The sequence below is a fragment of the Mastigoproctus giganteus genome, chromosome 1 (genome assembly GCF_048544385.1).
Source record: "Mastigoproctus giganteus isolate SK-2022 chromosome 1, ASM4854438v1, whole genome shotgun sequence".
In the NCBI taxonomy this organism is placed as follows: domain Eukaryota; kingdom Metazoa; phylum Arthropoda; class Arachnida; order Uropygi; family Thelyphonidae; genus Mastigoproctus; species Mastigoproctus giganteus.
In genome coordinates this window covers 44,232,066-44,258,185 of record NC_143575.1, presented here as the reverse complement: position 1 = coordinate 44,258,185, position 26,120 = coordinate 44,232,066, and the positions used below count along the sequence as shown (strand labels likewise).

The 26,120-nt window shown below is 36.6% G+C and overlaps 1 protein-coding gene across 2 annotated transcripts in view; it reads right to left on the bottom strand.

The window, feature by feature from the left end:
• swm (Zinc finger protein swm) overlaps positions 1–26,120 on the bottom strand; it is a 370,487-nt gene that overhangs the window by 48,167 nt on the left and 296,200 nt on the right. For both annotated transcript variants that reach the window (XM_090372448.1, XM_090372445.1), the window contains 2 exons: positions 21,451–21,510; positions 5,569–5,688 (listed from right to left, as the gene is read on the bottom strand). In XM_090372448.1, the coding sequence (XP_090228574.1) occupies positions 5,569–5,688; positions 21,451–21,510 (180 nt within the window). The remainder of the gene's footprint in view (positions 1–5,568; positions 5,689–21,450; positions 21,511–26,120) is intronic.

The following is a 26,120-nucleotide window of genomic DNA, read 5'->3' as shown; positions in this document are numbered from 1 at the left end:
TAAGATGCCAGCTTTTGCTGGGTTGCAGAAAAAAACACAATGAGCTGTTCAGTTTATTTTGAGAAACATTTTCTTTGTGACATTTCACTGATAATAGTGCCCTCATTTGAACTGCATTAATAAATAATGCATAGGTGTACACCTCTGAGATTTTCTTAATATGTATGCAATATTTCAGATGTCTAAGTGTGATAGTCCTGAAGCTCTCTCTCACATGCACACACAAATGAATATAATTTTATTTGATTTGTTAAATGATTTGAAATGCTACAATAATCATAATCTAATTATAACCATTTATAAAATATTAATACAAAGTAAAGAATATCTGTGGGGACTGTCTATTCCAGAACAAAATTCAGCCTTGTTACATCATTTTCTATATGAAATTATTTCTAAAATATGTGTTTTTGCCTTAAGTGATGATTTAGGAACATAATCATGTACTAGTTAGATGATTTGTTAGAAAAGAAATACAACACAACACAAACAAGTAACATACTATAGCAACATGTACAAGATGTATATAATATTTTAAATAAGCAGTAACATATTCAGTTTCTTCATGAATTATGACTTGAGGGCATTATGTGGAAAGGACATTGAATGAAAAATATAAAATACTTATGAGATGAAAGAATATTTTATTCTATGGTAGATGTCTGATACGTGATATATTTGGAGAAAACAATACTCACAGTAAATAAATTAAATCAGGTAACTGAACACATTGTTTTTTTCAAGAGCAAATAATCAGAATTACCCTAAATTATTTTAGAAAAACTAGACAAGTACAAATGAAAACAGACTAAGAGAACGAAAACACGACCACTGCTCTTACTAATTCTGCAATTCTGCAATTCTGCCCAGACACGATAGGAGGGAGTATATGATGAGAGCCCTGTCAATCAATTCTGCCCTGGAAAGATTGTGCAGGGCTCAAGGGGTAGAATTTTTTTCAGCCTGGTCTGTACTTGTTAACAGGAGAGACTGCTTCTACAGGGATGGGATACACTTAAATAGAAAGGGTGCAAGAATGTTTGCTGATGCTATCGAGGCAATGTTAGGTGGGTCGGAAAACTGCTAGATTGGGGGGATACAAGGACTAATAGATTAACAGTAGCCACTGGCAGAGGTGAAAGTGATTCTTGCACTGCTTCTATTGGAATGAGCCGCAGCCTGGAAAATAAGATGCAGGATATTTCAGAGACTGCTGGGAATCATTGGGGTACAAGTAAACACATGGGTTGTGTTAGGGTAGCTAAGAAAAAGAACAGGTGCATGTATACTTGTGTGTACACCAATGCTAGGAGTTTAGTAAATAAATTTGATGAATTTGAGGTATTGCTCAAAACATCAAAGGCAGATATTGTGGGGATTTCAGAGACGTGGTGTCACACAGATATAAGAAATGCAGAACTGGAATTTGGGGAGTACAATGTCTACAGAAAGGATAGACAGGATAGGAAGGGAGGAGGGGTTATGCTATTAGTTAAAAAACACATAAAATCCAAGGAAGTGAAGCCAGTCGACATCGCTGGACAGTGCAGTGTCGAGTCAGTTTGGTGTGACATAAGCATTGGGAGATCAAAATTGAGAGTAGGAGTGTGCTATAGGCCTAATGACTCTGATGAGTATAATAAGAAACTGTTCGGAGAAATAGAGTGGGCCAGTAAATCAGAGAGTCTTATAATGGGGGATTTTAATTTCCCAGATATTGACTGGAATTTGGGGGCTGGTCACTCACACAGTAGCAAGGCTTTTGTGGATTTATTGGATGATTGTTTTCTATATCAGCATGTTCGGGAGGCAACTAGAGGGAGTAATACTCTTGATTTGATTATCAGTAGTGATTCTTCATGCATTAAGAATCTGCAGATAAATGAACCACTTGGTGGCAGTGATCACAGTGTGCTGAAGTGGGAGTTACTCAAAGAGGTAACTACCATTAGGGGTAAAGGGAAGGGGTATTGCTTTCGTAAAGGCGACTACAATGGACTGAGACAGTATTTAAATTCTATACAGTGGGATCAACTGATGATATTGCCAACAGCAAATTCAAAATGGGAAGCATTCAAAGAACTTATCGTGGAAGCTACTAGGCTTTACATACCAACTAAGAAATATTGTTCAAGGTTTAGGCCTAAATGGTTGTCAGATGAACTAATGAGGCATATGGCAGAGAAGAAAAATGCATGGGATACATACAAATTAACACGTGACACGGACGCCTATGATAGATACAAGTTGATCTGTAACCAAGTTACAAAGGAGGTTAGGCAGGCGAAGGCAGATTACGAGAGATCCTTGGCAAGGGATGCGAAGAAAAACAGCAAAGAGTTCTTTACTTATGTAAACTCTAGAAGGAAGGGGATGAATCAGATTGGTCCACTTGAGATCGATGGGTCAACTGTTGATGACCCTGCTCGGGTAGCTAACAAACTAAATGAATATTTTGCATCGACATTCACACATGAGGAGTTATTCAGCGAGGGGAATGCCAGAGGTGTATTCAACTCTAGCAGTAAGCTAGAGAATCTTGTAATAACTGAGAGCAAAGTGGAGGAGAAATTGTTGAAGATAAACACAAGAAAGGCACCTGGGGTGGATGGGATCTATCCAGTTATATTAAAGGAGGCAGCAAAGGAGGTAAGCAAACCCTTAGCCATAATTATGAGAGCTTCCTTGGACTCAGGGGAGGTACCCATTGACTGGAGATGTGCAAATGTGACCCCAATTCACAAAGGGGGATCAAAGGCTGACACAAGTAATTATAGACCTGTGAGTTTAACTTCTGTTCCCGGAAAATTAATGGAGGCACTGGTGAAAGAAGCACTGCAGGATCATCTAGACAAGACTTCAGTTATAGCTAGGACACAGCATGGTTTTGTTAAGGGGAAGTCTTGCCTGACCAATTTGATTGGATACTATGATGCAGTCACAAAAGAACTGGATGCAGGGAATAACTTTGATATTATATACTTGGATCTTAGAAAGGCTTTTGATACTGTTGCACATGGAAGACTGCTGCACAAATTGGAGCAGTGTGGCATTGGAGGCAAGTTGCTGCTATGGATAAAGGGGTGGTTGAGGGGGAGAAGACAGAGAGTGGTAATCAATGGACACTGCTCATCGTGGACTAATGTTATTAGTGGAGTCCCTCAGGGTTCAGTATTGGGGCCTTTATTGTTTTCTGTATTTATAAATGATATTGATGATGGTATATCAGGCTTAATGTCCAAGTTTGCAGACGATACGAAGGTTGGCAGGGTTGTCAAGGACACTACTGACACTATGCTGCTGCAACAGGATTTGGAAAGGTTGAGCAGATGGGCTTCGAGGTGGCAAATGAAGTTTAACATTGACAAATGTAAAGTACTACATATGGGAAACAGCAACCCCAGAGCAACGTATCAACTCTGTGGTACTACACTGACAGTGGTAGAGAATGAAAGGGACCTGGGGGTGGTGGTGCAGGCAGATATGAAGTTCTCTGAGCAGTGCAGACGAGCTGCAAGAGTAGCTCATGGTGTATTGTCAATGATATATAGGAATTTTTCTAGCAGGGATAAGGAGGTGATTATTCCCTTGTATAAGGCAATGGTCAGGCCACACCTAGAGTACTGTATACAGGCCTGGAGGCCTCATTTCAGGAAGGATGTAGAGCTGCTGGAACGAGTACAGAGAAGGGCAACTAGATTGGTGAATGGGACAAAGGGGTTCTCTTACGAAGAAAGGCTTAAGTTTTGCAAATTACAGTGTCTGGAAACTAGGCACCAGCGGGGTGATCTGATAGAGGTGTACAAAGCCTTGAATGGTTTGAGCATGCTCAATGCTGATGGGATTCTTCCTCTAGCTCAGAAAAAATCACCTGAGAGGGCATAAATTCAAATTGAGGAAAGACAGATGTAGGATAGATGTGCGGAAATTTGCCTTTAGCCAGCGGGTGGTTGGTGGGTGGAACAGACTTCCATCCCTTGTCGTGGAAGTTGATAGCCTAAATAAGTTTAAGGCTCAGCTGGACAGGTATTTCGAACGAACAGAGGGGTGAAGTGGAAGTGGTTATTTTTATTTATTTATGTTACTTTTTTTTTTTTTTTTTTCGGCTGATGCTGCATAAGCTTGCTTTCTTGCATCAAATGCCTCTACTAATGCTAATGCTAATGCTAATTACACGATCTAATAAGATCAAGTACTGATGATGGGCACAAACTGTTTTTAGTACTAAATGTGGCGAGAGCCATGGCCATCCAACAATGACTTTGAATCAATACTGATAAATCAAGAAAGCTGAAAAACATAACAAAAACTTCAGTGAAATCCAAAAGAATAAGTAAACTTTCTCTAAACTTGGACTCTATGCAAAATACACGCATTTTAGTTTCTTACTGATCCCTGTATTATAAACACTCACGTGTGATTTCATGGAATCCATAATCTTATTTTTGCTGATTTTAAAATGTCCATGATATTATCTCAAAGCTACTTTAACCATCCATCTGACACACTTCTAAATGGAACAAAACTAGTCAATGTCTAGCAGATTTATTTCTTTTGTTTTTAAATTAAAATATAATTTTCAGCTTTTTTGTTTAATCGAAATCAGTGTTTTATTAATTAGGATTTACATAATTTATTCCCCTGTTCAATGTTGAAATTTCTTGAGGGGCTTCTTGTATTATAGCTTTTCATACAGTACAAGCACACATAGCTTTTGGGGGGAGAGGATATCACATGGCTGCTGCAAGAGTGGTGTTTGTACAAGCCTAAAATTGTCAAAAAAAAAAAAAAAAAACCCTCTTTTAACTGCTAAATCAAAACCAAAACACTGTATCACTCAAAGAATAATTGGTGGAGCATATAAGAGATTTAATATCATTCCTTAAAAAAAAACAAAAAACCCCTTAAACAGTGGCACATGGCAGAAGACACAGTGTGTTCTATGGTTAACCTTATAGCAATTATGCCTTTGTTTGCAACAAACCATAGTTGAGCAACACCTGACAGGTGCCAGGTTTTTTAACAGTAAGTCTTTATTTCTGAATTCTGTTTGAAGCATATCAATGCTTGATCTTTTCATAATGGATTGCAATACATATTAAATATGAATTTTTATTTTCTTAATGAAAAATTTAAAAATCAATTTTTTTTCACATATATTTTACAAAACAAAACTTTTATTAGTTGTGGGGGGGGGGAAATCATACTTTATACAACAATTAAACATAAAGCAGAGTTATTTTTGGCAGATGCATCTGCCAAGTCAGTCGTGATGCTAGTTTCATTTTTGGCAATGTACTACTTACCTACACTGAAACCAAAACTAGCATATTAAAACTGAAAGAAAAGAATAGTTAAAAGTCAAATGGCATCTAACAGGTCATTTGTATGTATAATTCAAAGTGAACAGTAATTGTTCACTTCCAAAACTCAAATAAAAGTCTGACTCAAAAGTTTGAAGGTATTGAAAGTTTTAGCCATTAGCATGGGATCTAACAGGTCCTGTACAAATGCTGACAAGTTAATATAGCATATAACTTATTAAAAAAAAAAACTGTGGTCACTTACTTCAGCTTTAGTTTTAGGAACTTTATGATTAACTGTGTTTGAGAGTTTAGTAATCTCCTCTGCATCCTTACGAATATCATTCTGTAGTTGCTCTATTCTTTTCCCCAGTTCTTGAAGAGTCTGTTTATAAATATAAAAGAAATCAGAAACTTTACTTCATCAATAAGAAGTAATTTAAAGATCAAAATTATCTTATATTTTTGGATATGTGCAAACGTTTGAAGGTAAAAAAAATTACCTCTAAGATTACTTTGGGATTGACTTATAGACCAGGTACAAAACTTAAGACTTCAAATTAATATATATCTAATGATATATGTGTTGTATATTCTGGTGTATAAGTCAAACCGAAACTGAACCTTTCAAGCATTTAAAAAATCATCAAACTAACTTTTCTCATGAACAAATATCCATGCTGGAAACTTTACTTCAGCATTATTTTTCTTCTAAAAATAATGATCATTTTAAACAACAGTATGCTGACTTAAAGCAAATTTTCAAGGTTGTCAATTTCTTATGATAATAAACTTTCTTCCACATTGAAGCACTGTGTACAGAGAAGCATCTACAAAACAGTACTAAAGAGGCAACACAGAATGGCTGGGTTACACAATCAAAATCTTTTGCATACACATAAAAGCATTGATAAAAATGATATTGTATCATCTATGCCAGGGGTCACCAAACTTTTTTTCACAATGGGCCAGATAACCGAGAGATTGACGAGCACGGGCCATATAATCATTTTATTCAATATGCACAATTCAGTAAATACAACAAAAATGAAGACAACAAATATATTTATTTACCAATACACAAAATATGCAAAAATAAAGAATATATAGAAAAATAAAGATAACAAATATATTTATTTATCAAGGAAGGCGACATTAGGAATAAGATAAGCAGAAAAGATTAATATGATTTATGGAACTGGCATTTAGCTTTTAAAATATCATCAATGTTTGCTTTTGAATTGCTACACCCCACCAAGAGAATTGCCTTTAAATGTTCATCACTCAGCCTTGTTCGATATGTGGACTTTACATATTTCAGTTTTGAAAATGCTTGCTTACAGACATAAGTTGTACCAAACACTGATACCATACCAGAGGCAAATTTCTTTAATTTTGAAAACTCATTATCAGATAAGCAGCAATAAAATTCTACATGATTTCCTTCTCTGTGTTTCTCTTTCAATAGGTCATTTGCTTATAAATCAATGATCTCTAACTGTAGTTCGACTGGCATGTCATCAACGTTACAATGAAACGGATTTTGAAATAAAAGAATATAACTCTCAATTCTGTCGAGGTCTGAAAATCTTTCCAAAAAATGCTTTTTTAAGTCATTAATAATTTTCTTTGGAAACTCGAGATTGATATCTTCTCCGATTTCAGCAAGAAATTCTTTGAAAACACTGAAAATGAGAGAAACTCCTCTTTCTAGTTGTGCTTCAAAAAGTAATAGCTTTCTTCAAAATCCTTTAATGATTCAGTAAAGGTCACAGATAAAGTTGTCCTTTCCTTGAAGTTTTAAATTCAATTCATTCATGTGAGATGTTATGTCAACCAAAAATGACAATTTTGATAGCCAGGTAGGATCTGATAGAAGTGTATAAGCTCTATCCTTTTCGGTGAGGAAAATATCTATTTCTTTTCGTAGCTTATAAAAATGAAACAGGATTTACCGCAGCTAAGCCACCTCACCACTGTGTGATAAGGTAAGTCACAAAATTCAGAGTCAATTTCCTCAAGAAAAGCCTGGAACTGGCAGTGATTAAGTGCATGGCCCCGAATAAAGTTCACCGCAGAGATCACTGGTTTCAGTACACAAGAAATATCTAAGTCTTTGCCACGTAGTGCTTGTTGATGTATAATGCAGTGTATAAACAAAGCACCCAGAAGTTGAAGATCTTCTAACTTAGTTCTAATCTTCCCTACGAGACCCTTCCTAACACCAGCCATGTTTTTTCCTCCATCAACTGTGACACATGGAAGCTGATTCCACTGAAGGTTATAGCTTTGCAAAGTTTTCTGCACTTCCACGAAAATATCTTCTCCAGTTGTTGTTCCATGCATGCTGCAAACAGATGCCAACTCTTCTGTGACCTGAAAGTCCAAATTAACACCACGAGTGAATATGAGAAGTTGTGACATGCTCGAGAGATCAGTAGACTCATCCAGTGCTAGAGAATACCACAAGAATTGTCTAGCTTTTCGCGTATCTGCAGTACTACATTTTCTTCAAGTTCTTCTGTTCTCCGCACAACTGAACTTGCTGAAAAGCTAACATTTCTAAATAAATCGGCTTTTTCAGGCACAAGTCATTTGCCGCTTCCATCATACACTCTTTTATGAAGCTGCCATCAGTGAACGGTTTTCTTCGCTCTGCCATCTTATTTACTATTTTGTAACTTACAGGGGTTACAGATTCATTTTTCAGTAAATATTTTCGTGAACACATACCTTTGTGATTCCAAACTATGTTTTATGAATTTAAATTTTTCAGTACGTAACTTTCCAGAAAACTTCGAAAATGTTGAAAGATGTTTTGTTTCATAATGACGCCAAAGATTGTACTCTTTTAAAACAACAACACTGTCGTTGCATATCAGGCACATAGCCCTTTGGTTACTTGCTTCCACAAAGAAGTACTTTTCTTCCCATTCTTCATTGAAAAGGCGACACTCATCATCTACTTTTCTTATCTTAGTAACCATAACTATGGGAGAATGGCGAAGAAAAATATCTAGAAAGGAGAAACAATTTCTTACTTACATATTACTATATAATTACTATTTGTATATAATATTTTACAAGAATTTACCTTATTTTTACTTATACTTATTTTAATTTCTTTTAACAGAAGTTTATCTTATCTTCACAGAAAATATTCCAAATATATGCAGCCGAACGTTGCACTGAACTCTTAACAGCGCTAAGATCTATCCTCTGCTGCACCCTAGCGATCATATCCCATAACCATGATCGACGGAGATGGGCAGTAGATACGACTACGTTAACGAATGGCGGGTGTTCCTGACAAAGCACCCTTTTGTGATGTCATGTGCGGCGACGTTCGCCGTTACCAAGGTATAAGCCCCGCTCACAAGCCATCATTGAAACAGTAGTATTTCATTGATTCACTATTTATTATATTTCCATATCAATAATTACAATATATTTTAGAAATTTTGATCATTTGTAGCACAGTGCGGGGTGGGCTAGATGAACAGCCTACGCAGGCTGGATCTGGCCCGCGGGCCATAGTTTGGTGACCCCTGATTTATGCCATAGATTTTTGTTTTCTTACCTTTCACATGAAGGAGTTCCTATATAATTACTGCTTCTTTTATAATTTATTATGCGTGATAATATATTATCAATGTAAACTTTTAAAAGAAAGAGCAAAAATAATTGAATTACTAAGTACATAGTGCTTCTTAATCTGGGTTTTACTGCAATATATATCGACTATTTATAACTTATAATTACTGCTATAATACATCAACTATTCAAGATGTAAAAGGTGATTTATTAAAAAAAAAAAAAAAAAAAGAAAGTGTCAACTTATATTGCAACTAAATGATTAAGCACAAATCAAAATAAAAAAGTTGATTCATATGCTGAATGTATAAATTGGATTAATAGGCTGGAACATATAAAATAAAGATACATTATCCTTTGTCAGTGAAACACTTAATGCATTGAAGTTTAACTTTTGAACAGGCAGTCAAAAGCAGCAAAACTATTTAAATTTTCTGTAAATTTTAAAAATGTGAATTTTAACATTCCTCAAGTACGATGTTTGATCCAGACCTGCATTCTTTAAAGTTTGGTTTTGGATTAAAAAATGGGAGAAACACTGTATTCATTTAATTTTCACAGAGTTTTTTGTGCCCTTAGATTTCATATGATTCTTAAACACAAAATTTGACTCTAAGGGTATTCAAGAATCCCCATTGAAGAATTTACCCCTTTGCTTCACAGAAGAATTTACCTGGAGATTGGAATTTGGGCTGTTTCTGCAGGGCAAGGTTTCTTAAACTGGAATTTTGGTGTGCTATCAGCAACAAAACTACAGATAGGACTTCCAATCAGTGGGAAGGTCAGCAATATACAAGAGGTAAAGTGTAAGAAGAACTGAAGCTTGGGGAATATCAGCATTAGTCGAGAAGTTAGAAGAAGACAAATTAATTTACAATCACCCACAGCAGCAGGCAGAGAAGGAAAACTGGCCTTCCAGTTGAACAACAACAGGAAAACCATAAATTGGAAGCTTGTTTAGAAGATTCTATATGTCAAACACAATCAAAAGACTTGGGCAGGAACAACTACAGTAGAGTGTCAGTTATCTGGAATAAATGATGTCAGACCTCTTCCGGATAGCCAAATTTCTTGGATAATCGAACCTGGCAATTTTCCTGATAAACGAACCAGATAATTTTTCCGGTAAGGTTAAATAAATTTAATTAAATTAATAAAATTAAAATTAAATAAATTTAATCTTACCTTATGATTAAATTAAATACGATTAATTAAATTTAAAAAATTATAAACCAATCTCGGAAAACAGAAACATCCATCCATGCACTTTTATGATTTTTATACAAAACAGGAAATTTAGAAAGATTTTTAAATGCTCAGTTTTTTTGACTTACCAATAATGAACAATCTGTGCATCCCATTAGCATTTGCACACATACCAATTGTAACTCGCTCTTTTCTCATCTTAAAACCTGGTGCAGGCATTTCTCTTTTAGCGGCTAGGGTTTTTCTCGGTAATGTTTTCCATAATAAGCCCGTCTAATCAACATTATAAACGTGGTGTTTTCTTTCTCATAATTTGCTAGAACTGAAGCAAACTTACTTTTCAAAGGACAGCACTACCGATTCTTCTGCAGAAAGTTTCTCGCCTTGAATATCTAGTTCACGTATACCATGTCTCAGTTTATAAAGTTTTTCAGCCAACCTGTGCTTACCTTAAAATCTTCATTACCTATTAATTTTCGATTAAAATCCAATGCTTTTTCACACAACATTAGGCCAGACACTAGGTCACCTAAACTTTGCTCTGAAGAAAACAAAAAAATAAAGTGAGTGCACTCTCTAAAGTGGCATTTTGAGGTTTGGACAGTCTTTTTCCTGCTTTTTTTTTTTAGTTGTTAGTGCATCGGCTTCTGTGGCCATAATGCACCTCCCAAAGCTTTTGCATTTTACTCTGATCCAAGCCCGAGGTGGGATTCGAACCCGCAACCTTTGGGTTGCCAGGCAGGCACTTTACCCACCTGGCTAGCCGGTCAGCCTTTTTCCTGCTAGATCCTCCTTTACTATCCATAATCAACACAAATTCTGTTATAGCACTGGAATTTTTCTTGATGTCATAAACTGTTGAAAGTCCCCACATTAAACTCTTTGGAGAGATATGCTAAATTTTGACCTTTTCTATTAATAATTATATTAATAATTTCCGTTTTTTGTTGCAATGTTAAAACTATGTGTTTTCTTTTCGTTCACACTTTACCATAAAAAATTGAGAAAAATAATAAATCGCACAGTTTCAGGCCGATATTATTCTTACCAAATCTGGAGCTAAACTAATTTGAAATCCACTCATGGTTTCTGAAAAAACCTAGTAGTCTGTGATATTTTTCTAAAGCACATTTCTGAAGGTCACAGAATTCTAGAAGTCACAACCATAAAAACAATCTGTGTTTACTGGACTTTTTGTTTGTGCAATCTGTTATAAACAGGTAGTAAACATGGAATTTTTGAGCTTATTATAATCAAAATTCAATTTGCTAATGTGATCACTATAACTGGAGCTTACTGTATACCATCAATAAAAAAAAAGAAGAAAGACCAGCCTTTCAAATTATTCTGGATAACTGACATTCTACTGTACTTTAATTTCATCAAACTTTTCTACTGTCCAAAGACGAGTAACCTGAGCCAAATTCTCACCCAGTGGATTGACACTGACAAAATGCATATTGGCAATTACTGACCAGATGGAAGGTTTCGAGATAGCGTAACAGTTGGTGTTTTATGGATTTGTCTATTACTTGATAAAGAGTACAATTAAATGCAAGAGGACAACAACTGTAAGGGAGGGATTTATCACCCTTTTTAGGAACTGGCTGGATGTGAACAAATTTCCATGCAGAAAGATAAACAACAGTGAAATAAGGAAGTGTAAAAAGGGCAACATAAAACAGGAACAAGCTGTGAAGCACATGTCATACAAACAATGGAAAACTTTGCAGCATTCAATGAATTTGCAGAACATGTATTCAGGTGGTGGTGACATCTGAATACATGTTCTGCAAAACATGTATTCAGGTGGCGGTGACATCTGAATACATGTTCTGCAAAACATGTATTCAGGTGGCGGTGACATCTGATGGCTCACCTGAACTAGGATCCTACCTGGACATGACCAGCCTGTGGGTTCCACCCATATCCTAGCAGAATTCCCAACAAAAGGAATCCACTGACAATGACTACCAAACTCTGAAGACACTCCAGACCATTACAACTAACCCCATAATGGGATGAAATTATATAATCTTACTCAGTCGTGCTGAGTGGGAAACAGGTCTAGTAGGCTTCCTAGCAGAGAACCACTCACTAACCCCTAGAGCAGTGGTTCCCAACCAGTGGTTTACAAACCCTTGGGGGTTCGCACAAAAAAAAATTTTTTTTTTTTTTTTAATGGCATCTGCTTAGATTTACATAGGTATATTTTTATAAACTACAAATAGTTTAATATTAATTAATGCAGTTCAGTTCAAAATTTATATTTACTTGTTTTTTGGGTCACGCGCTCTTATATAGCAAGCACACATCAGACAAACTCCATTGGTTCCAATATAAACATTATGTTGAAAAGGGCGAATCAAAAAAGGTTGGGAACCACTGTCCTACCCTTTAGGAGATAGTGTAACAGTTCAACCCTCTCTGGATATGGGGTCAGCATTTTTTTATTGTTTTGGCATGCAATTTTTACGGCCGGATGCTCTTCCTGACGCCAACCCTCACCCTTTATCCAGGCTGGGAATATGCAGTGGTCATTCCCTGACCTGCCGAATCCTCCGTATTTGGTGGGTACGGTCTCAAACCCTGGTCTAATCAAGAAGCGTGTGCTATGCACTACTGCTCCTGCCCACCTGGCTACTCACTGTCCATCACTACAATCTGTAATCTGTTACTACTCTCATCACTTAGTTTTCTAGGGAATGCCTTCTCTCATTCCCAACTTATTATCCTCTTATCCCTTCTCCAGACCCCAACTTCTCCCACTATCACCAACTCCTTTCACTTACTACTTGGGACCCTCAGCTACCCTGGGACCCCAGTAAACAGTCATCGATAGTAGAATGTGCCATGCTTCCACGCAGCTAGGGATGGGGGGTCGGGGAGCGCTAGATCTTTGTCTGGTGTCTGGAACACCCTGGCTGCTATACGCCCATTGGGTCCGGCCAACGGCAGAACAAGTTTTCTCCTTCTGTTGTTGGCTGGAAGTAATGACTTTGGCTATGCCCAGTACAGAGGACTTTGTGGAAAATGGGTGAAACCACAGAGTCTACAACAACAATACTGTCCACCTGAATCTGTGGAGCACAGGTTTTGAAAACAAGCGGAGAAATGCCATCAGGAACCCAGACATCAATATTATTTAAAAGGAGACATTAACTGGAATGTGTTTGGTTTGGTATGGTAGGAGGTGATTTATCAAAATGATTGATGCAAGAGTTATAGTAGGATGCTAATAAGTTAGCTTTACCTTTAGCTGAGGAACAATCAGGTTGCAACAGAGAAGATGGAAGTTTGGATGGACATAAGTTATCTAATAGCTCTGGTCAAAGAATAAAAGGTTCAACTACCATTCTGACAAGAAGCAAGGGTCCTAAGACAGTCTATTCAAAATCAAATTTGGACTACAGTAATACCCCGACTTATGCGAACTCAGAGTTATGCGGTTCTTGATTTTTTCGTTTGGTGTATATCTAAAATTAGCTTACCAGTGATTTGGAAGTCAAATCATAAAGCTTGGGTGATAGCTTCCATTTTTGAGGACTGGTTTGGTCGCCACTTCATACCCAAAGTCGAACGTTATTGCAAGTTTAAATAGATTCCATTTAAAGTGATGCTTCTTATTGACAATGCACCCGGTCACCCTCCTGCCACCCTAATTAATTTTGACTCACGTGTGAAAGTTGTGTTCTTGCCTCCAAACACAACCAGCCTGCTTCAACCGATGGACCAGGGAGTCATCAAAACATTCAAGGCTTACTAAGCGAGGTGTTCGTTTGCACGTCTGAATGAAGCTATGAGACAAAATAGTGAGATATCTGTTAAAGATTTTTGGATACAATTCAATATTTTAGATGCTGTAAAAATCATTGAAGAATCTTGGGATGAAATTCACAAAAAAACATTGAATAGTGTCTGGAAGAAACTTTGTCCATTTTTTTTTCAAAAACGTGAGGAAAACAACGCCAGAAACTGATGTTGTTGTTATTTGGTTTTTAAGAGCATTAGCAACTAAGGCCATATCGCTCCGGGAATATGCGGTGGTCATTCCCTGACCTTTCCACATCCTCCGTATTTAGTGGTGACAGGTTCGAACCCCGGTCTAATCAAGAAGCGTGTGCTACGCACTGCTGCTCCTTCCCACCTGGCTACGGAGGTGCCTCCAGAAACTGATCATGTTGCGCATGTGATAGAAGAAGTTGTTAATCTTGCCAGGCAATTAGATTTGGAAGTCAATGGTGATGATGTCAATGAGCTGTTGGATTCACATAGTCAGGAGCTGACAATGAATGAGCTCATAGAGATGTGTGAGCAAAACGTCACTGAACTATCCGACACTTCAGACCCAGTTTCCCCAGAAAAGCACATGACAATTGCAAGCTTGACAGAAGGTCTCAGCTCAATTGAAAAGGGCTTAAAAATTTTAGAACACAGACTCCAACGAAGAACGCGTTATAGCTACAAAGCAAGGAATAAAAAAATTATTAGCTTGCTACGAAGAAATTCTGCGTGAAAAAAAGAAGGTGCTGTGTCGTCAGACGAATTTGTTAGATTTTATGAAGCCATCGAAATAACTTTTTTACGTAACTCATTTATTTTTTTAATACATATTTTGTATTAATATGTATAAAGAACTGCAATTTTATTAAATATTTTTCTTCTAAACTAGTGTTTTTGTTAGTCCTTGGTCCCAATTAAACAAAATTTATATGTATTTTTATGCAAAGTTTTACCCCGACTTACGCGAATTCGACTTAAGCAATTTTCGTCGGACCCACCTATTGCGTAACTTCGGGGTATTACAGTATTAATAACTTTTACAAACTGTTTTGGGCTTTAGACTAGGCAGAAAACAAAAATGGTGATTTGGACACAAGTGAAATGCAACATGTAAATGTTCTTACCTTGAATAGCCTTTGATCATTTATTGGGAAAGCAAAGGTCAGATAAAAAAAATCTGATTTTAGGGTGGAAGGTAGAATAAAGGATTTCATCCATATGAGAATGATTTAAATGACATGATCTGAGCAAAGATTAGAATTGGAAGATTTAAATCAATAATTCAACCAAGAAAAAGAGGAATAGAAATCATAAATCATTCCACTTCACATTCTTTCAATGCTATAAAATGTGTTTTTCTCCATGGCTGAGACTAGCCATGGAGAAAAAAAAAACTCCAGTTGGAGAAGAGAGACCATCACTAAGTTGTAATCTGCTGTTTATAGTGAATCACTAACATCAACCATGTGCTTTGAAGGGTTAGTGTTGAGGAAAAGATCAAGAGTGTTGGGTATAGGTTAGAACTGTCTGGTAATATAGCAACTAAATGAGCAGTTCGGGTAGCTTCCCTTTGTAATTGCAAACCTGGGCATCTACCAAGCTGGGTATGTAGCAAGATGGAATCGAGAACATTAAAATCATCAAGAAAAATACTTTACTGGTAAAAAAGTTAGAGCAGAGAAACTACAATTTTCAAAGAAAAGAATTTAAAAAATTCTTAGTAATTAGCAAGGTTTGGAAAATATATGCAACAGATGAATTTGACAGAAAGGAGTATATAAATTTTAAGCAAGAGGAAATCAAAAAGAGGAGAATCCAAATGATGAAGTCTCTGACAATGAATATCAGAGTAGATATATGCATAAGTACCACCTTGTATGCAAAAGTAATCAGAGTGATTCATTAGGGAAAGTAAGATGAATAGTGATTGAGACAACTGATAATTTAGATTGTCTGAAAAATTAAGTGGAGCTTAGAAGATATATGGATGGAAATGAAAATTGAGACTAGAGATGAGACCAAGAATATTTGTGAAATGAACTGGGAAGTTTTTGGGAGGTGTAGCTCTCTTAGAAAACAGGTTTGTTCTATTAGTTTGACTATTTTGTTAACATTTTTTTTTTTTTTTTTTGATTTGGTAGTTGTTGGCGCATCGGCTTCTGTGGCCATATTGCACCTCCCAAGGTTTTTGCAGTACTTTGATCCAAGCCCGAGGCGGGAATCGAACCCGCGACCTTTGGGTTGCCGGGCAGGTACTTTACCCACTCGGCTTTTTATTTTGTTAACAGGACTTATGTGAGACTTGTTAACAGGCAAGACTAGTTCTACAGGGATGGGACACATTTAAATATACTCTGATGAGTACAACAAACAAAGAGAGAAACTGAGTGGGCCAGTACACCAGAATGTCTTATAATGGGGATTTTAACTTCTCAGATATTGACTGGAACTGGTGGATTGGTAACTCGCACACTAGCAAGACTTTTGTGGATTTATTGGATGACTTTTCTACAGCAGCATGTTCAAGAGGCAACCAGAGGAAGTAATACGCTTGATCTGATTATCAGTAGTGATTATTCATGCATTAAGAATCTGCAGATAAAGGAACCACAAAGTGGTAATGATCACATTGTACTGATGTGGGATTTACTAAAATATGTAAATACTATGCCTCACAGTAAAGGGAAGGGTTTTTGCTTTCGTAAAGGTGACTACAGTGGTCTCAGGCAGTTTTTAAATTCTACACAGTGGGATCAACTGATGATGTTACCAACAGCAAATTCTAAATGGGAAGGATTCAAGGTATTAATCTAAGAATCTACTAGGCTTTTCATGCCAACTAAGAAATACTGTTCAAGGTTTAGGCCTAAATGGATGTCAAATAAACTAATGACACTCGTGGTAGAGAAGAAAAATGCATGGGTTGCATATAAATTATCTCTGATAATTTATATGCAACCCATGCTAACCAGGCGTCTTCAAGACGCCTGGTCAGCGTGAAGAGGAAAAGACCAAACCCTCCAGCATATGACAGCGCGACAAAACAAATGGCCCTCAGTCCCCAGCAGCTTTCACTCCCCCTCTTACGGCAGCGAGAGGATCAGAGTGGAAGCAGAGGGTGCTAAGAATCTCTGGGTACGACCAGGCTGCCATGCACGGAAACTGAACTTGGCCTGTTACAACGTAAGATCACTCATCGGTGAAGACAGGATATTAGAGCTGGAAAAGGAATTAGAAAATGTGAATTGGAATATCATCGGTTTGGCTGAAACGAGAAGAAGAAATGAATCACTTATAAGTTTATCAAGTGGAAATCTGCTGTACACCAATGGAAAAAGTGAAAGGAGTAAAGGTGGAGTTGGGTTTCTGGTCCATAAAGATTTAAAAAACAACATTTTGGAATTCAAAAGTACATCACCAAGGATGTCAAGACTAATACTCAAGATTTCTAAGCGGTAAAAGCTAAAGGTTATAATGATTTATACACCAACATCGCGCCATGATGATGAAGAGGTTGAAAAAATGTACACCGAAATTGAGTCTTCTAGATGAGCACAAAACCCACTACACTATTATTATGGGGAACTTCAATGCTAAGGTTGAAAAAAGACAAAACAGTGCAGAAAGGGGAACTATAGGAAATTTTGGAATTGGTGAAAGTATGAAAGAGGTGAAAGACTTGTGGAATTTGCAGAATCTCGAGGATTGTCAGTAGTGAACACTTTTTCAAGAAAAGGGTGTAAAAAAATTGGACATGGAAGAGTCCAAATGGATTAACAACTAATGAAATAGACTTCATCCTCACTAACAGAAGATATATCGTGAATGATGTTACCGTCCTGAATAAGGTTAATGTTGGAAGTGATGACAATGGTAAGATGCACACTTGATATAGATGCAGGAAAGGAAAAAACTGACTCGAGTAAATAATATGAAGGTCTTTGAGATAACTGAAGAAAGAGAAAAAGCAGTATGTACTGGAAGTTAAGAACAAGTTTGAGCTTCTGCAGACTGCTCAGGACCAAGATATCGACGAGGAATATTACAACTTTCTGAAAGTGATAAAGCCCAAGAAATCTATAGGGAAAAAGAAATCAAAGAAAAAATTTGTCAAGAAACACTTATGATGAACCGAAGGCAACAAATGAAGAGCAAGATAAACACTGACAAGGAGAAAATTGAGCATACTGAGTTATGCAAAGCTATTAAAAGGAGACTCAGAGAGGACATAAGAAGACTTAACACAAGAAAAGTAGAAAAGGCATTAAGAGAAAACAAAGGACTTAAATCAGCTGCCGTGAGCAGTAATACAGAAAGACAAATGATACTGAAAAATAGCGAGGGTATACTTATAAACAGGAGAGAAGGCATAATTCAAATAGCAGAAGACTACTATAGAGAATTATACAAGGAGCAAGGGAATGATGCCAGTAGTGGGGAAGATGGATTGCAAATTAGCAACACATACAACATACCCGATATTCTTCCTGATGATGTAGAACATGCATTTAAGAAAAGGAAGAATCAGAAAGCCCTGGGGGAAGATGAAGTTACTGTAGAGTTGTTAAAATTGGGAGGAAGAGACATAACACAAAAACTGGCAAGGGTCTTCACAAAGTGCATTAGAAAAGGTGTGACGTCTAAGCAGTAGAATAATGCAATCATAGTTTTGCTGCATAAGAAAGGAGATAAATCAGAAATTGGAAATTATAAACCAATTAGCTTGTTATTCCACTTCTAAAAGTTGTTCACAACGGTCATTACTAACAGATTAGAAAGAATACTTGATGAGAATCAATCGAAAGAGCAAGCTGGCTTTAGGACAGGATTCACAACTATGGATCACCTTCATGTAATATCACAGCTAATGGAGAAAGCAAATGAATATAAAACACCATTATGCCTGGCATTTGTGGATTATGAAAAGGCATTTGTCTCCATACAGCATAAGGCAATGTTTTGGGCACTGGAAAGACAAGGCATAGATACCCAAAATATTATGACTTTGAAGAAAATATATGAGAATGCTACCTTTATTAGACTAGACAATGACAGTAGGAAATTTAAAATCGAAAAAGGAGTTCGACAAAGAGACACAATATCTCCAAAGCTGTTTACTGCTGCCCTTGAGAAAGCTTTCAGAAGATTACACTGGTCGCAGAAAGGAGTCAATGTGAACGGAGAGTACCTAAACCATTTACAATTTGCAGGTGACATTGTGGTCATAAGCCACGATCCAAAGAATTAGAGGAATATCTTAATCAGTTATGCACCGTTAGTAAAGATTTTGGACTAAAGATGAATATGGCTAAAACAAAAGTAATAATGAACAAGTATGCCACAGAAAGGGACATAATGATTGAAGGAGCAGTAATTGAAAAGGTGGAGTCATATACTTATCTGGGACAAGTTATTAGCTGTAATAATGATAAATGGCTTTAAGTCAAGAGAAGAATAAATTTTGGATGGATAGCATTCAGGAAATATAGTCACATACTGAAGAGCAATATCCCAGTTTGTCTTAAACGTAAAATAATGAACCAATGTATACTCCCCACCTTGACTTATGGAAGTGAAACTTGGGCACTCACCAAAAGAATGGAAGAGAAGCTGAGAACTACACAGCGAAGAATGGAACAAATTATATTGGGAATCAGACTATTAGATAAGAAGAGAAACACATGGATTAGGCAGCAAACTCAAGTAAAGGACATTCTTATCAAAACTAAAGAACTAAAATGGTCTTGGGCAGGACACATAGCTCGAAGACATGATGACAGATGGACTAAGAAAATAACAGAATGGTACCCAAAAGGAGCTAGAAGAAAACCTGGAAGACAAAGGCAGAGATGGATAGATGAAATTCATGAGTTTGTGGGTAGTAAATGGATGGCCAATGCTCAAAACAGAAGGAACTGGAAAGTTCCTGGAGAGGCCTTCATCCTGCAGTGGATTGAAAATGGCTGATGATGATGACGATATCAGAGATACAGAAGCCTATGGTAGACAAGCCAGTCTGTAATCAAGTTTAGGCAAGCAAATGCAGATTATGAGAAATCTTTGGTAAAGGATGCAAAGAAAAACAGCAAAGAGCTCTTTACTTATGTAAACTCTAGAAGGAAGGGGATGAATCAGACTGGTCCACTTGATATTGATGGTTCGCCTGTTGATGATCCTGCTCAGGTAGCTGACAAACGTAATGAGTATTTTGCCTCTACATTTGCATATGATGAATTCTGTAGGGAAGTGGAAGCCAGAAGCTTATCAAACTCTAACAGCAGCCAAATTATTTTGTAATAACTGAGAGCAAAGTGGAGGAGAAATTGTTGAAGTTAAACATCAGAAAGGCACTTGAGGTGGATGGAATCTATCCAGTTATATTAAAGGAGGCAGCTAAGGAAGTAAGCAAATCCCTAACCGTAATTATGAGAGCATCCTTAGATTTAGGGGAGATCCCATGGACTGAGATGTGCAAATGCATCCCCAATTCACAAATCGGGGATCAGCAGGTGACCCAAATTATTACAGGCCTTTAGTTGAACTTCTCTTCTGGGGAAAATAATGGAGTTGCCATCATGAAAGATGCATTGCACAATTATCTAGACGAGGCTGCTGTAGTTAGAGTTCAGACACAGTATATGTTTGTTAAGGAAAAGTCTTGTCTGACCAATTTGATTGGATACTATGACATGGTCACAAAGGAACTGAATGCAAAAAATAATTTTGATATCATATACTTGGATCTTAGGAAAGCTTTTGATACTGTTGCACATGGAAGTCTACTGTATAAGTTGGAGCAGTTTGGCGTTAAGGGCAAGTGCCTGCTGTGGATAAAAGCATACTTCAGTGGAAGAAGACAAAGTGGTAATCAATGGACACTGCTCATCATGGACTAATGCTATTAGTGATGTCTCCCGGGGTTCTGTGTTTGGTCCATTGTTGTTTTCCATATTTATCACTGATACTGATGAAGGTATATCAGGCTTAATGTCCATGCTTGCAGTTGATAAAAGGTAGGCAGGGTCCTTAATAACATTAATGACAGTATGCTACCGCAACAGGATCTAGAAAAGTTGGGCAGATGGGCTGAGAGGTGGCAGTAACACCATAGTAAATTTACCTCAATTGAGGTAAATTTCTCTTATTTTTCTACAAATATTGAAATCAACGTAGATCGTACTGAGCATCATAGCTCCGGTTTATACTATCAAATTCACATTTTAAACTCTTGTTGACTATTTCATTCATTTCCTTCCTCTACAGGCATAGCCTATCTATACACAAAATTATGGGATTTCTTGAACATCTTGGTGAGAAAGGAAAATAGTTTTCAAAATTTGCATTAAACTTCTTTTAATTTTTTAATTAATTTTTTAAATTGTGTTCAACTGATTTTTTAATTGTTTTTCAATTTATTATTTTTTACTGTAATAATTTTGCGTTAATATTATATTCGTTTTAATTTCTGGAAAGTACCATACTGAAGTGTTCTACATATCATATTGAGGTAAATTTCTCTTATTCTTCTATATTTATTCTGTAAATAAAACTAGTTGTTACTTACTTTCTTTATACTTATTTTTTCTTTTTCATTCTTACACTTCATGAGCTTTTCAACAAGAAGCTGGAAATAAAAAATAAAATTAATTCAAATCACAGAAGATTATGACAAACTAGGCATATAGCACAAAATTACACAGATATGTTGTGCATGTAAATACACATGCGTAAATCTTGATTCTTTGGTTCTATAAAACAGTTGCAGTTGTTATTTGGTTTTTAGGAGCATTAGCAACTAATACCACATTGCTCCGGGGATATGCAGTGATCATTCCCTGACCTTTCTGCATCTTCTGTATTTGGTGGTCATGGTTACAGTTGTGCGAAGAAATTATTCTTTGTAATTTTAACAAAATCATTTCCATGATAGTAACAATACACAGAGGATGAAAACATTTGTTTAATGTTAAACAGTAACATCCAGATTATATCAACATATATAAGCAATTAACATCTCTCTCAGGGTTAAATATAATAAAACTTTCCAAATCTGACATCCTCAGAAGAACTTGATCATAGTTGGATCAGGCACACTTTTGCAGCCTACTGCAGTTGTTAGCAAAGAGAAAAGACGAAATCTAGCTCTTAACTTTTTGTTCTTTTAGATGGGTATTCCAGATAAGTTTTTAAGTGGTGCATGAGTCTAACAATCCATCAAGAGGCAACTTTCAGCTGAAAGGGACAGTAGTGAATTTTCAATATGACTGCACTGTTACATGGTGACATACAGTACATAATACTGCACAGTGTATCCTACATAAAGAGAAAACTAGCATAAAGTATGCAAAAAAGTATAATAACCAAGTAGCTCATATTCTTAGCAACACTTCAGACAATCTCAGTGTAGCACTTCTGCATAAATTATTTTCAACTTCTCCCCTCCCTTCCCCATGCTATATACAGTCCATTCCGGTTATTTGGGACACATCGGGACTAGTGCATTTTGGCCCGATTAAGCGGCTGCCCCAAATATCCGAAGTTTCACATAAATAGTTAAAAATACAATGTATCCCCCCCCTTTACAACTGGTTCAGTGCACAATCAAATCACGTTACGACGAACTCACCATAGTAAAGTACCATTCACTATACGATGTGTAGTAAGCGCCGGTCATGGTGATCACTTTTACTAATTGAATTTTAATTCTATTAAACAGCGATTCTAATTAGCGAAAATAGGAGGAATATTATCCACAGGCTATAAAAGCAAAGATATATTAAGCACAAATTTACCCTTTATTACCTTACCAATTAAAAAATTAAATAAGTGAAAATCGGAAGAATATACGTGATAATCGGAATAATTAATACGTACTGTAATATGTACATACGAACTAGTTGACATTTCTGTTCACTGACATTTGTGGTTAAAATTTAAAACAGTAAAAAGATAAGCAATCAATAACAAAGAACATGGCGCACACAAATTGCAAGTAACACGGCGCACACAAATTGCAAGTAACACGATACGCACAAGTGAGAACGGAGTAACAAGTTACAAAGCTTTAAAAATTGGAATGAAGAGAAGATCTTAAAATTCATTTTTTTATATGATTGAAGATTTCATGGAAGTGTAAACACATTTCACCATAATAACCCACAGAATTCCAGCTGTCGGTATTATTGCAAATTCAATAAGATTGAGTTTACTATCCGTTTATGATAGATTTCACTAACAAAAAAGCCCAATAAACAGGTGACTGCTAATTGTTTTTATTGATTTATGGTTGTGACCTCCAGAATTTCGACCGAACCATGTGGTACCGTCGGAGACAATCATAGGGTAATCTCCAGTGCTGCGGTCTTCTACCCCGATTAAACGGTATGCTGTCCCAATTAAGCGAAGTAAGCCCTGGCTATTTTCTCGATTGGTTTCTGTTTTTTAAGATTTGCCCCAAATAAACGGCTGCCCCGATTAACCGGTGGCCCAAATAACCGGAATCCACTGTATATGTATAAAACTGATAATTCATATAAAAATAAAACGTAAGCCAGTAGTATGGCAAAAAATAGTAGAGTGAAAGTTAAACATAAAAAATAATTCAACAAGGAGAGGGAAGTAAAGGTAACTAGACAGAAACTGTAGCCAACAGTCCCCAAATAATTTAGAACTTTAAATACAATTAATAATAATAATAATAATTCCAATTTAAATTTAAAATAATGCCAATTATATATATATATATATATATATATATATATATATATATAAATGCCAATGCAAGCAACACTATGGCAAATGCGCTTCGGTGCATTTGCCATATCCAGTTTATTTAACTCTCTGATGTTTTCTGTTTTTACTCTTTAATACAATCTTTTATATATTATATTATTATATATATATATATATATATATATTACTTTCAGCCTCTGTCGGGTCAGCCATGAAATATACACAAGCCTTATGATTTAAATTTAAATTTTAACCCTTATGTGCATTACTGACTTTTCATGTGTACCCCATGCTGTGTACATTTCATGTCAGAAACAGAGGCTTTACTTACTTATTGTCATTTTTTCATTTGATTTTGGCAACTAACCCCGGAAGAAGGCGCCCAAGGTCATCGGATACACAGCATTAAGTACCTCTTATTATCTTTATTATCTTCGGTACCTTCTCTGTTCTCTGAATTTCAATTTCAATTTTGTTAGCACTTTGCCATTCTCTGCCTAACTTTATATTCTCTACCTACAAACTTAAATATTATTATTGCCACACCATATATATATATGTATATATATATGGTGTGGCAATAAAGTTCCACGACTGGTACAATAAAAATAACACAAAGTGAAGAAGCTCAAAAATGTTTTTTTTATTCAAAGTAATCATTCAATTCAATCACCGCCTAATCAAATGCACTTACTGCACCATTCTTAACAGTTTCTGAAAAGAGTCAGCATAGGCATCCTATGGGATGACATTCAATTCAGAGGTTATGTTTTTCTTTATATTCACAACATCCCGAAATCCCTTTCTTTGAGGGCCATTTCACCTTCGGGAGAGAGGAAGAAATCTGCTAGGTGTAACAGGACCAGGGTATGTCTGCCAGGGGCAAAGGTTGATGATGTTGTAGAGCAGATATCATCTTTTAAAGGCACAAAGGGTGATATTGTTGTAGACGTTAGCATTAATGATATTAAGAGTAGGAGACCGGCGGAATTACTTAACAAGTACAGGTCAAGTACACTGAAAAAAAAAAAAAGCCATGAGTTAGGGTTGAATTTGAAAGTATCTGTAATTCTGCCCAGGCACGATAAAGAGAGTATATAATGTCAATCAATTTGGCCCTGGAGAGATTGTGCAAGGCGCACGGGATAGAATTTTTCTAAGCATGGTCTGTGCTTGTTAACAGGAGAGACTGCTTCTACAGGGATGGGATACACTTAAATAGAAAGGGTGCAAGAATATTTGTGGATGCTATTAAGGCAGAGTTAGGTGTGTCGGAAAACTGCTAGCTTGGGGGGGGGATACATGGACTAATAGATTAAGAGTAGCCACAGGCAGAGGTGAAAGTGATTCTTGTACTGCTTCTATTGAAATGCAATTGAGCAGCAGCCTGGAAAGCAAGGCTGCTGCTCAGGCTGCAGCCTGGAAAGCAAGGCAATGGGGATTTCCAGGACTGCTGAGAGTCATAGTGGAACAAATAAATACATCGGCTGTGTTAGGGTAGTATACATGACAAGTATACATGACCTGTACAGGTGCATGTATACTTGCATGTACAACAATGCTAGGAGTATAGTAAATAAATTTGATGAGCTTAAAGTACTAGTCAAGACATCAAAGGCAGATACTGTTGGGATATCAGAGACGTGGTGTCACACAGACATAAGCAGTGCAGAATTGGAATTTGGGGAGTACAATGTGTACAGAAAGGATAGACAGGACAGGAAGGGAGGAGGGGTTATGCTGTTAGTTAAGAAACACAAAAATTTAAGGAAGTGCATCCAATTGATGTTGGTTGACAATGCAATGTTGAGTCTGTTTCGTGTGACATAATCACTGAGAAAGGAAAAATGAGAGTAGGTGTGTGTTATAGGCCTAATGAATCTGATGAGTATAATGAACAATTGTGCAGAGAAATAGAGTGGGTCAGTAAATCAGAGTGTCTTATAATGGGGGATTTTAATTTCCCAGATATAGACTGGAACTTGTTGGTTGGTCACTCACACACTAGCAAGGCTTTTGTGGATTTATTGGATGATTATTTTCTACAGCAGCATGTTTGGGAATCAACTAGAGGGAGTAATACTCTTGATCTGATTATCAATAATGATTATTCATGCATCAAGAATCTGCAGATAAAGGAACCACTAGGTGGCAGTGATCACAGTGTGCTGAAGTGGGATTTACTCAAAGAGTTAACTACCATCAGGGGTAAATTGAAGGGCTGTTGCTTTCGTAAAGGTGACTATGGTGGTCTGAGACAGTATTTAAATTCTATACGGTGGGACCAACTGATGATGTTACCAACAGCAAATTCAAAATTAGAAGCATGCAAAGAAATAATCTTGGAAGCTACTAGAATTTTCATACCAACTAAGATATTGTTCAAGATTTAGGCCTAAATAGATGTCAGATGAACTGTTATTAGGTAGGGTTCCCATGATTTCAGTGTACTTAAGACATGGCATGAGCATTGCTTTATACAATGGAATAATCAACTCCTTA